General features: G+C 40.8%; 1 protein-coding gene across 2 annotated transcripts in view; it reads right to left on the bottom strand.

The window, feature by feature from the left end:
• The window catches only part of PLCB1 (phospholipase C beta 1), a 398333-nt gene that overhangs the window by 106857 nt on the left and 277836 nt on the right, over positions 1 to 13640 (bottom strand). For both annotated transcript variants that reach the window (XM_063331245.1, XM_063331246.1), the window contains exons 11-12: positions 6124 to 6281; positions 2022 to 2104 (exon numbers count right to left, since the gene is read on the bottom strand). In XM_063331245.1, coding sequence (XP_063187315.1) covers positions 2022 to 2104; positions 6124 to 6281 — 241 coding nt within the window. The remainder of the gene's footprint in view (positions 1 to 2021; positions 2105 to 6123; positions 6282 to 13640) is intronic.

Genomic DNA, 13640 nt, shown 5'->3' with positions numbered 1-13640 from the left:
AATTATTTTCATCCAGAGCAAAATTAGAAATCATACACATTAAGTCTGATGATTTACTGCAGCAGAAAATAATAAATAGCAATAAAGCCTCAGAAAGAGAAAACACTTGATATTGTTTTTGCAAACTTGCTTTGCTAAAAACCTATGTCATAGCAATGCATGGTAAAGGACATCAAATACTACACTTAGGGATAATTCATTATTCCACGACTGGAGTTTTCTGGAGAGAAAGGTCCAGTGGCTTCTGTGGGGCAAATTGCAAAGATCAGAGTAAGGCAGCAGTAACTCTGTTCCCTTTTTGACATACTCCTGCAGTATCGCATCGCCTTTCATTTTGACAGTGTTTCATCTTATAGTTTTAAAGCCACTTTTGTATGTAACTTTCATCTGACAAGAGTTTATTTTATACATTTTTTTTTTTAGTTCTTTACTTTCCTAAAATAGAACAGATCACCCTGGAATAGTTGAAGATTTAAGTCTTAATGACTTTAAAGGAAGAAAAATGTAACCCTTCTGGTTAAAATAAATTGGATGTTGCTTTTTCTCTGCCTTTAGTAACGAAGTGAATGTATATTTTAACAAATACAGAAGAATGAATATAAAATATAAAACATTGAAGAACAATGGTCGAGATCTTTTCTAAAGACCAGCGGTTGCATTTGGAAGCACTGAGAAAAACATTGTGAGTTAAAACCTACAGCAGTAGGTAAGCATATGCAAGTCCAAAGGGATACAACTTACACCAAAAAGAAAGCAGCGAGGGGACCGATTAGAGAAAGAAATTAAATACAGTATTTGTGTTGTCTTTCAGAGGAAGACAGAACTAACTAAGCAGGATTTAACAGGTAGCTCTTTGAATCATAACCATGTGGCCTTTAAATGTGCACAGAGCAAGCACATATTTGCCCACAAAAGTTAGTGTAAACTTATACTGTGATGTATACAGGTAGTGTAGCTTAGCTCTCAGATTTTAAATTTTTCTACCTACACCATTTTTGATCTGTATTGTCACATCTATTCTTAAAAACATTCTTACACAGCTTCTTCTACCAGTTCCTTCCCTTGTGACGAGAATGTTCTTCCTAAAACAAGGGAAAAGCAGTTAGCCCTCACCCTTTTCCTCTGCAAGAAGCAAAAGTGCCAACTGATTTGTATTAAATCATTCATAGCTGCCCCAAAGATGACTTTTTATTTCATATTAAAAAAAAAAGAAATATCTCAGACCAAACTGGCCCCAGAAGTGTTGAAAATGTTTTCACAGCAGAAAACAAAAGGGGAAAAGGCAACTGAAGTTGAAGCACATGTTATGTGTCAGTGTCACCCCACGTTGAACCATGTGGTCTCTATATTCAAACCCAAAGTCAATGTCAAACTTAAAAAAAGAAATATCAGAACTAAACCAATAATAATAATCATCATCATCACCACCATCAACAAATAGACAACTGGGACAAATTTAAAATTGTGCTCACTTTTCTTATGCAGAAAAATGTCCTTTCTTGTAATTAACAGAAAAGAAGAAGAAAACAGCTTCAGCAAATTGGTATTTTTTGGCAGTAACTGAACAGTTCCTGGCCTTCCATACCACCTATTCTGCTTTCCTAGCTACTCTATGGTTCTGGCCTCTACTTCTAACATAGGAGAAACAGACCACATTCTGTGCGCAGAATATGCTTATAGCACAGAACAGGGTGATATGCAGGTGAAATATTGCTTCTTTTTTTTTGATGAAGTGCTGCCACATTCCAGCAGCACATATTGAGACCATAAAGTTAACACAATTTGTCTCACAATTATTAAAACTTTCTCTTTCATACGAAAGGTTCTAATTCAGGAAGGTTTTTAAGAACACGTGCGATTCATTCTTAGCATCTTGATTACTCAGGTTGATAGATGTTTGTTTTGGGTAAGAGCTGTTGATCATGTCATATAATAGAGCTGCCACAAGTACATACATAATCCTGTGCTTAGACCTTATAAAAAAATATAGCACCATACAGGAAAACATGGTAACTACTTACGAATCCACATGATTTTCAAAGGAAAGGAGGATTGGAAAGGGTGATGTCTTAAATGCACATTCAGCAATAGCTTCTATTACTTCCTAAAGAATCAAAATACAGACAGTTACAAATTTATGTCTCTAAAGAAACAGTGTTTTTGGTCTTTGAAGGTAGAAAAGACGCAAAGAGAAATCATACCCAAACTGTCTGAAGTCAGACCTTCTGTTCTAAACATCCCAGAAAGCTCCGGATGCGCTTTTGCAGCAACCAATTTTTTCAACCTGAACTGTAATCAAATCTCCAAAACATCTCATGAGCCTCAAGCGTCACATTTCTCAAGAAATGACTTACGCCTGCTTAAATCAATAGTTTATATGTAAAACTTGGTCTTTGCACGGAGTTGTTCCATGCCTGAAGCTATGGCTTTTGTGAACTATTTTGCGTAATAATAAACATGGTCTGACAAACACATATCTTCTAAACATCATCAGCACAAGCACATATCCATAAAATCCTTAGTTACTCCAAGTCACAAGTTTTAGTTCCCTCTTTTTTGATGAGAGAAATCCCTTTAAGGCAAAAAAAAAGGAAAAAAAGGAAGAAGAAAAAACATTACTCAGTTAAAGCAGTTGGCTGCACAGTAATCATCACAGGGCTCAGAAACTGAAACTTCTGTAGAAGTTTCCTTTCAGCTCCGACGGAAAATGGCAACTGTAAATCCAGTAGAGGAATCATTTGATAACACTAATTTTAGTGGGGTGCACAATATAGTAATGCACTCACTGCTACAAATTATTCAATGCTTCCCTACTGGAACACAAATCTTTTTCAAAAGAACTTATAAAACACTGAAGACTTTCCATGTGCATTGCTGTCAAACTCCGGAGTTTATAACAGCCCATAAGCCTGTTCCCTCCCAAATCATAAGGATGACTGAAACCTAAAAGATGTATTTATTTTAAACAAGCCTCCTCTGGGGATTCCTTTTGTTCATTTTCTGTACTTTTAAAGGCTCAATCAAGAAGTGTAACAGTAAGAAATTCACTTCCTAAAATGAAAGGTGAGTTTCTGGTATGTTCTTCTGATGTGGGGTTGCAGAACCCAGGGCTGGAAGGAAAGCACAAGCCATCTCAAGATGTGCTGATATGAGCAAGGTTACAAACAAAATTTACAGTCTTCATGTAAGTAGGAAAAAACACAGCTCCCACACAACTTGTAGTATCTCTTATGAGAAATTAGCGCTCTCAGCACACAGTGGTGAATGACTATATTTAATAACTGCAATCACCAAATATTTAAATGCTTCACATATCACTAATGAGTCACGTGCTTAGACTAAGACCACTTCTAGTCTTTAAAGCAAGCAGAAAGGCAAAGCATTTATTAGAAGAATAGTAAATGGTGCAGAAGGCTGGGTGAAGGCAGGTGGGAAGCTGCAGTTTCACAGCAGCAGTTCTCCTATGGGGGAACGCACGATGAAGTGATTCCCACTGCACGCTTTCTTTCCAGCTCCAGTAAATCACTAAGTGCTGGTACCACCTTAATGCTGTTCAAAACCGCTGAGATTCTCAAAAGCATCTAAGGCAATTTTGCCATTATAAGGGAACAGCAGTGCTGAGAATCGGGTTACAAATACTGAGTCCTCCCATCTTGATGGTCTCCACCCAGATCATCAGCACTGGCTTGGTCTCCACCAACCTGCACCCTCCCTTTGGTTATGGAGCATCACACAGGGCTTAAGAACACTTGAGGCCGGAGACCCCACGCGGAGTACTGTGTCCAGCTCTGGAGTCCCCAACATAAGAAGGACATGGACCTGTTGGAATGGGTCCACAGGAGGCGACAAAGATGATCAGAGGGCTGGAGCACCTCTCCTATGAAAAAAGGTTGAGAGACTTGGGGTTGTTCAGCCTGGAGAAGAGAAGGCTCTGGGGAGACCTTATAGCAGCCTTTCAGTACCTAAATGGGGCCTATAGGCGAGATGGGGAGGGACTCTTTACCAAGGATTGGAGCAATAGGACCAGGGGTAATGGTTTAAAACGGAAAGAGGGGAGATTTAGATTAGAAAGAAATTTACTGTGAGGATGGTGAGACGCTGGCACAGGTTGCCCAGGGAAGCTGTGGCTGCCCCATCCCTGGAGGGGTTCAAGGCCAGGCTGGACGGGGCTTTGAGCAACCTGGTCTATGGGAGGTGTCCCTGCCCAGGGCAGGGGGATGGAACTGGATGATCCTTAAGGTTCCTTCCAACCCAACCCATTCTATGATTCTATAAGAGGTACTGCTGAAAGCAGTCCTGAGGCCTTTCTTGCTCCTACACACTGCTAAAGCTGTGGATTAAACCCATAAATTAATTGTCAACTGCAAAAAGGGATGAAATTGAGCATGCATGGGGAAAATAACCTGAAAGAGTAAAATCAGGATTAGAGTGATGAAACCTGAGGATGAGAAGCTCAGGCATTGGTTCAGTGGAGAAACGGGTATGCTGGTGATTCAGTCTTGCACTGCATTCAAATGTGAATGCAAATTCTCAATGGTAAGAGAGGAACAACATGAGAAGTTCCATACCTTACTTGAGCTGCAGAATGACTCACCTGAAACAGGATCTCCAAGGTATATATAAAGTACACATGGACAGATTCCTGGCTACGGTGTGAAAAATATTGTTGGTTCCCTATCAGATCTCACCCTGACAGCAGCTCAGTCTGCAGCTGAGAAAAACCTTACTGATTTCTATAAGTCATGAAGCAAGGTAAAAACCAATCAAACAAAAAACCCCACAAAAATCCCAGCAACGTAAGGATGGGGAGTATATATTGCTTCTGTCTCCGCACTTCAGAAAGCCTATCTGAGGAGAGAGAGAAAACTGACAGACTGAACAGAAGCATTGTGCACCGTGGTCACGCCAAAAGCGTGAGCTGATAAATGATTCAGCATTCAAGACCCAGCGATCACTCTGAATTGATTCACACACTTCTGACACATTATTTCACTATCATTTTGCTCCTCCTCAGTCAAGCAGCACACTTTCAGTGCTGAAAAGAAACCAGCAGTCGATACATTTTTACAGTTTTCTGTGCAGAGAAAAAAATATTTGCCCTGAAGCGACAGATGAAATATTCCTGAGTATAAGATGATCAAGGGACTGGAGCATCTCTCTTAAGAGGGAAGGCTGAGAGACCTGGGTCTGTTTAGCCTGGAGAAGACTAAGAGGCAATCTCATCAATGCTTATCAATATCTAAAGGGTGGGTGTCAAGAGGATGGAGCCAGACTCTTTTCTGTGGTGCCCAGCAACAGGACAAGGGGCAACGGGCACAAAATGGAACACAGGAAATTCCATCTGAACATAAGGAAAAACATCTTTACTGTGAGGGCGCCAGAGCCCTGGAACAGGCTGCGCAGAGAGGCTGTGGAGTCTCCTTCTCTGGAGATATCCAAACCCCCCCTGGACGAGATCCTGTCCAACCTGCTGTAGGTGACCCTGCTTTGGCAAGGGGGTTGGACTAGATGATCCTGAAGGTCTTTTCCAACCCCTCAACTGCTACCATTCTGTGATTCTGTGAGTAGGTTTAAAATACCTTCCAATATCTCTCCTACAAACACAATACCTAGGGTTGGACACGTAAAGAACCAGGGATAATCCTCATTCCTCCTAATACTAACCAGTCCTTCCTCCCTAGCATCTTGGCTCCAGACCCATCCGCAGACCCAGTTCACGCTGTGTAAAACCAGTTGTGGTGGCAATACCTGGTCGTTCAGCCCTGGCTGTAAGTCTACCTTGTTTCTTCCCCTTCGTAAGCATGGATGCAGAGACATGCACAGGAGTACAGACCTGGGCACTGAGCCCAGTCCCCACATGGCACAGACCATCACATTCCGATTGCCATGGAGGAAGGCAAGAACAAAGACCTCTTCCTGTGCAAGCTCCACACAGTGCAACTCTCCTCTTCCAATAATTCTGCACGTGCTCTGAAATCACCTCTTACAGCATCTTTTTGCCCTCGCGTTTCTCTTCCCTTCCACCTTTGCAGTAATATTCTGGCAATGTACTTGTGAGGCATATTAGTTGAAAGAAACTGCACTAGCTAAAGCCAGCTACACCAGTGTGCTCCATTGCTGTACCTTGAAGGATATTTCTGTTGTCATCGTGAATCCGTGTGTAATGACTGGCTCTTCTTCAGCTGTTCGTCCTTTCCAGCAGTCCAGCTCCACACAGCGGCAGCCTGACAGAAGCACTTGCCGATACATCTCCACCGATGAGTTCCCGGCCAGCTGTCCAGCTGCGACAGCACAAGAACATGCAAAAAGGGAAGTCATTTTGGGCCTCAGGAATAAATACAAATAATCTCATAATAATTAGATTTAACAGCATCTTTTACCCTTGCCTGAAAGGAATAACACTCGAAGGCACACAAAAAGCCCAGGAACGCATCGGAAATGACTTAAGCAGGGTCAATGTCATGATTTGGATTCTGCCCTCAGTTAAAATGCTGTGAGTGAGGAGAAATAACTGAACTGAAGCCAATTCAAAAACTTCCAACAGACCATGCTGAATACATTAAAATAAAATAAAATAAAATAAAATAAAATAAAATAAAATAAAATAAAATAAAATAAAATAAAATAAAATAAAAGTAAAACGGCTTAGTTCTGAAAGACTTTGTTATCCTATGACAAGCAATATGAAATTCAGAGGTGACTCAGGACAGCAAGATCACATTTTCTCATGACATGCAATGCAGTTTAATAAAACAAACCTCCTGCACAGTCACTAATGGTACCATTACCAGGTCTCAAATCAATATTTAATACACTAATCGCCGCACTGAGTTGGTCAGTTAAATTTCCTGATGTGTACTGCATTACATAGGGAGAAATTTAATTAAACTACCAGTTTCCAACGACATAATATAAATCTAAAAATAAACAAGGAAAACTCAGCTTTTCCCAAACTCAGGAAGTATTAAGAAAACTCACAAACCACCCCCCCCCCCCAAGCCATCAAAGAAATCCCGTTGTATTGAGGGAAGGATATCCAGCCAGAGTGTCTTATCTGCTGCAACGGGCTTGATCCCAGCCACATAGATTCCAATTCCTTGCAGCAGAGAGGTAAAGATAATGGAAGAATGGCTTTATGCTTGTTTTAGATGTGAAGAAAATGGATGCAGTTTCCTGCTTTCTAGCACGATACTCGACAAGACCTTCCTGGATTTCTTGAAGGGAATTCACTTGCGTTTTAAGGATGAAGTGAGTTCATTTATGCTAAAGATTCTTCACTGGCGGGGTCATATAAATGCTTCATATCCAGGCTGGCATATAATATAATGCAGATTACTCTAATCATTTTATTGTCTCTGTGGTTCTGCATTTAGGTTTTATGCTGGGAACTGCATATTTTGCTTTGCTTCACTAAATAGCATTGTCTGCTTTCTCTCCACTTAGAACTGTAACAGAAAAACCCTTTTACTGGAACACTCCTGTTTACCGTTTGTGTCTGATACGTGAGCTGGAGCAATCATAAATACTCCATATTACTCCTGCTGAAATCTGTAAGATTTCTCAGCTCCTGCTGGAACCAATGAGAAATAAATGTCAATAACAGAAGAATTTGGCCGGTTCTGGAAGGTTCTGAAAATCCAAATGGAGTCAGCAAAGTGATAATGTTTTTGGGTTTTTTTTTTAAACTTAACTTTTTCCTGTGTTTCCTCTTTGATTCTGGCAGGTTACCTTTACTCACACAAAAGCCTTTTTGGTGCAATCCCAATGTCTGGGGTAAGCAGCGGCTCTTTTTCAGGATGGAAAGCAGCAGAAGCATGGGTCAGGGTACAACAGCACACATTTCTGTGTATACGTCCCTAAGCATCTGCTTCTGAGAGCTTGGCTCTCGTTATATGGCTCCACTGAACTCTGCTGCCTAAAATACTACATTCACTTAGAAAATTGTTTTCATGTTGTCTTTCTTTTCCCTCAAACCATATTGAATTTTGATTAACAAACTATTTTATGATTAACAAACTCTACTTTATGTCCTGAGAGACTACTGGCTGTTATTATTGCTAAGCATTTTGGACTACAAGATCTTCAACCTTCAAAAGTGCTTAAGTAAATCATGACATGCATCGCTTGCCATATGACACTCCTCCACGCTACCTTATTAATAAGGCTCAGACATTTTGGAAGGACTCCTGCTAAGGATAAGAGGATATTCAACCTCCCAAACATTCCATCTTCAGAAGGACTCCCAGTCAGAGTGCAAATTGCTGGCAAATGTTTTAATAGCCTCAATAACTTATTTTTCTGAAATACGGAATATTAGAAATGTTCCCTCAAATGTTTTTTGCATGTATTATTTATAAATTTCTGTTGTGTGAGTCTCTATTTGCACCTATTCCAAACTACCTCTTTAATAGATGCATTCTAAAATGTGCTAACACAGACACTAAAGGGAATACTTCCAGTACGATATTTTTAATACCTTGAGAACAGATCAAATTTTTAATACTGGAAATTGAAAGCATTATATATTCCCTTCAATAATACATACAGTATCTAAAGTAATACCATAATATTTGTATCCCATCACCCGATACTGGATAAGGAGAAAGAGATTTTGACAAAAACTCAGTTTTCTAAAAAGAATTAATACAACCGGCCAAATCATACCTGACTACATAGCCCGTGCTAATTGACGTAAGCTGAGGATATCACCATGTTTCCCCACACAGACCAGTTCCACGCTTCTATCACTTTAAGCTGCTCATTTCTCAGGAAGTGCCTCTTTGTTGGGTTCATTAACCACTCTTTTTCCAAGTGCGAGGTATTTGCAATACATGGACTTAAAATTTGGTTAGGATTTTATGACACGTATCATCCTAAAACCGGGGCAATATTTGGATCCAGGTATTTGGAGTCACTTGACTCTTCACTATTGTAGAAAGAGAGGCTCCTCCTGCCCCCTCACCCACCCATGGCACCGCCTCCTCCCAGCATGAAGAAGTGCCTGTATCCTCCCTTTGCCATGCACAAACTTGGAGCTGCTAAACCTCCTCTCTTTAGGCAAGTCCCGGAAAAGCAATCAGGGCTCTGGATCATACGCTGTGGTTTGCAGTGTACAAACTCACAGCCTCATACTGCTGTGAGTCTGGCTACTGACTCCAGCAGCAACAGAAGGTGCTGGCAGCTAAGATTTTTTTAGACAGAGCGCATTTATCTGATTCTATTTTCCTTTTGAGCTATTTTGCCATGCACAGGACAAGTGAATTAGACCCCACTCTGTGACATATTCTGCGACTGCTTGTAAGTCAAAAGGCTCTCGCCCTGTGGCTTTTATTTTTAACACCTTACATTGGACCAAAGCAGACATGCGGTCAGGCTTGCTCCCGCCAGCAGCAGGAATACACTTGCTGTCAGTATTGATTCAGGCCCATCCGAGCAGAAGATGCGAGACTCAGGTATGCCAGGAGGGCTGGGGCTAGCCAGCCTCTGAGTTTGCATTTCAGCTCAGCCGCTAGCAGCGCCTGGGCAGCTCCCACGCTGCAGCCAGGCTATGCGAGGGACACGGGGTAGCCCTCGTCCCAGCTGTGGGACCCACTTAAGAAAGTGGGACCCTCTTAAGAGAGGGCACGACCAGCTGCGGTGACGGAGTGGGACCCACCAGGACCTACTTACAGAGTCCTTCCCCAGCTGTCAGCTCTCTGTATCTTTGTCTTAGAGATTTCAGCCGTTTGAAGACCTTTGATATTGAAGTCAGAGAGGTTACGCAATCCTCAACACAATTCTCCTTAAAGAACGGGGTTTGGAAAATAATATACCTATTATTTCGATGTGCTTCAAATAACACACCTCTTATTTCAATATGCTTCAACTGGTTGGTCTAAAGAGGCAAATAAGAGAAGGCACAGAGGATCTTGAAAACGCACTGGGCAGTAGTGAATGAAATATTACTTAAAGGAAACAAAACACTTTCATGGTCTTGACTTTTCTTCTCCTTGTTGATATCTCACTATCTCACATCTCACCAAACAATATCTTTTTCACTCTGTGCTCACCTCTGCTGCTACTGGAGGCAAGCTTCTGCTAGAAATTTTGGTGTCAGTTGCTGATCCGTAGTAGACTAATTAATTTTGCCTTAAGAGTACAATCTATATGATTTTTTTCTCTCTGTTTATACAAGGTTTCCACTCACTTTTAAAAGTAGAAATTCCCTCACTTAGAATATGGCTTCAGAAAGAGGGAATTTGCATGGGTGAGGCTGGTAAGGGAGGGCAGGTACCCCCTAGCACCACGAAAAGATAAACTGAGGTTTAACAGTGCTAGTATGAACACCCAGCTGTCAAGATTAGAGCAGTCACATAAAGACATGGCAGCGCAGGAGATCTAAGGAATTTTTACTCAGTCTGCTTAATTGAGTAGTCATCTTCTCACAAAAGCCAAACCGCCTCAGAGGAAGATGCAAGAAAGTCAGGCAAATGGGATTCACCATCTTATTAAAGCTATTTTTTATATATAGGATTTTTATTTGAAGGCAGGACACCAAACTGGTATCTCAGAAAGTTCCACCTAAGACCTTCCACAAAGAACATCTTTCCATTTTGTGAAGCAACAACAGCTTTCCCTCCACTGTTTTTTTTGTGTGTTTGTTTGGTTCTTTTTTTTTTTTTTTTTTTTAATGGCTACAGTCAATTCAACAATATAACTGTGGAAGTAGCTTCCACAGTCACACTGAACCGTCCACAGGGCCCAGATAGTGGTCTGTGGCTTCCTTCCTGTGAGGTGAAGTCATCATGCTCAAATTAACTTCGTCTCTAAGAATTCAGCCATTTTCCTCAGTGTTACACAAAGTTTTATGATATGATATGAAGGGGAATAATGCAAAATATCAACAGCTGGAAGGTAAAAAAAAATTACCTCCACAAACTGATGATGGACAGAAGAGCTGAAAAATAACCAATACTCCTTTTTACCCATTAGTCCTCGTGCTAAGATGAACTGCGACCCCAGTGCCAGGAAGAACCTCGTTTATCTGCCTTAGATTGCTGGACAGGATTAGCTGGGTCTCCTGGCAGGACAGCTATGGCTCCTGCTCAGCCCAGCTCCTCTCTGCTGCACGAGCTCCCTGAGCTCTCCTACCTTCTAGGTCCATCAGGAAGGACGTGGTCAGGCTGGAAGAGAGCAGAGCCTTGGGTCTTGCCAGCCGATCACCTGAGCTCAGCGCAGCTCTAGAGGCACAAAGCAGCAAGGCAAAAACTGGTCTTTGTGGTACGACAAACTCATGCTCAGAGTAAGCGTCACCCAGCTTTCCTTCCCTTCCATATGGTGCTGTCATCTTGGAAACAGGAAAGATACTGTTTGGGAAGCTTTGAAGGTGAAGAAGGTTAGGACTGAGGAATCACTGGGAACAGAAAAGCTGGAGGAGAGGCCACAGCAGCAATAAAGAAGAGAACATGCCCCTCATAAGATATTTTTCTAGAAATAATTGAAAGTACTGAACTGTGAGCACGGAAGCAGATGCTGAGGGTGAATGGGATAGTCCCAAGTTGGCTACACACCCTACACTGAAAGCTCTGCAACCTACTGATGCTGTAATTTTTCCTTCTAGCCAAAGACAAGACATGTGTTAAGGGCTTTGATTTTCATATTTGCATTTCACATATACAACAGCAAGTTGCAGAGCCATCAAAGTGTACAACGCTGATAATAATACATAATAAGACTTTGGTGCTGCTGAGAGAAATGCTGCAAAGTCACTCCCCACTGTGACAACAGCAGTAACCTGAGGTGAAACTGGTGAGAAACCAGAAAAAATCAGCGTTGAACATTAAGGGTTCAAAGGAGTAAATAAATAAATATGACACCAGTGAGAAAAAAGATGACAGACAGTAAAAAAGTTTCCAAAAGATGACATTTCTTTACGCTAGCTTAGGTCCACTATAAATCACTTCCTTCTTCATGGATTTTTACCTTTGTTCTTTAAAATTACATTTCCCTAAGAAAAAGAAAGCAGTAACACTTCTAAATAAATAATCAGGACTTGATGTACTGCCAAGGGTTCCTACTAAAGGCTAGGAAAATGATCAGTGTAATTAAAAATAAATTCAGAGTGTGCACATGTTTCTTTTTATGTTTTAATGTTTCTTTGTGCATGCTTTTTCTGGGTTAACAAAACTAACGAAGGGAGAGATAATTGGTAGGACATTAAGCACAGTAATCATAAAGTATTGGTAGACTGAACAGCTTTCTTATTGTCCTAATAATTATTACATGACTAGTTGCTATTTCACAGCTCCAATTAGGGCAGAGGTGCTACCGAAACTTCCCTTCCAAAGTCATGAGCACTTCAGCCGACCCTCTGAAATCTTCTTGGGAAAAAGAATAGTCTGCCACCATTAATTTTATTAATTTTACTAAGTCCTTGTTGGAAGAAAGCAAACGGCAATGTGATTGCTGTATCTGGTCTAGCCTCAAAGCAAAATCTAAGGCTGTCAGTTTTTGTAATACACAGATAAAAATCAAATCATTAATCCCATTGTCGGCTAGCTGCCACACATTTACTGAATGTCATGAACATACTAAAAGGGAAGGGCGTGAGTTTTGTGCCTGTAAATGTGAAAATATACACTCCTCAATGGAATTTGAAACATATTCAAACTTACTTTGCACTATCCCCCAAGTTTACCCTGACTTACTCCCTCCCATTTACTAAGCCAGGAATATTATGTTGAATTAAGACTAAGGATCACACTTCTAAATGTAGCTTCTGAAATTATTTAGAAACGCAGGCAAAGAAACCTGTAGATGCAATCTGAGATGATTTGCAGACTTTCAAATACAAGTCAGTGAATTTGGAAACTTTCCCTCTCCTGGAATAATTAAGTATGTTAGGTCACTTGTGGTGCAGCTAAAAAATTTAGAATAGCTTGGACTAATCATGAATTCCCATCCTTAATTCTTTGTTCTTTGGCTTCTGTGCTTCTGGACCTTTAGAACTTGACTCTGTCCTGATCAGCCCTGATAAAAATCTGTGGTATGGCACTGGCTATAAATTCATGCTGATGGAGGGGAGAGACATATTTTATCACTTCAGACCAACTTTAAACTGCACCGTCTGTCCTCCCTGTGGGTTTATGCTTCTCACGTTTGTAAAGCGGCTTTACTGTTTTCTTCCAGAAAATCTGTATAAAGCTACAGCATTTGGCTTAAGTGGTTCCTAATCCTCACTGACAGAACAAAGTCCATACTGGAGGTAAGAGGCCTGCAAAATATCATAATTAAAAATTGCTTTTGCTTTGGACATGTCTGCACTCTTACAAAGAGCATAAATTTCTGCATATTGGAATCATAACTTATAAGCGGCCACACTGACTTTCATTTCTGTTAATTCAGAGAAACAAAATAGCTGTCAAGCTGAATACTTCTATGACAAGTTTTAGCACAAAACACTTTTTACAGCCAAGATATAAACCTCTGAAAAATGGTGTCTGATGGAAACAATGACAGTTCATTCACTTTATGAAAGCACTAGAAGGTGCTGTAGAAAATGCTATAACAAACACAAAACAGATGAAAGTAACTACAGCATGGTCTGTTTAAACTGGGCACCACCACTGCATGGTTTTGTTTATGTTTTGTTGTACTGGCAT

The sequence above is a fragment of the Chroicocephalus ridibundus genome, chromosome 3 (genome assembly GCF_963924245.1).
Source record: "Chroicocephalus ridibundus chromosome 3, bChrRid1.1, whole genome shotgun sequence".
NCBI lineage: Eukaryota > Metazoa > Chordata > Aves > Charadriiformes > Laridae > Chroicocephalus > Chroicocephalus ridibundus.
This window is presented reverse-complemented; position numbering and strand designations above follow the sequence as displayed.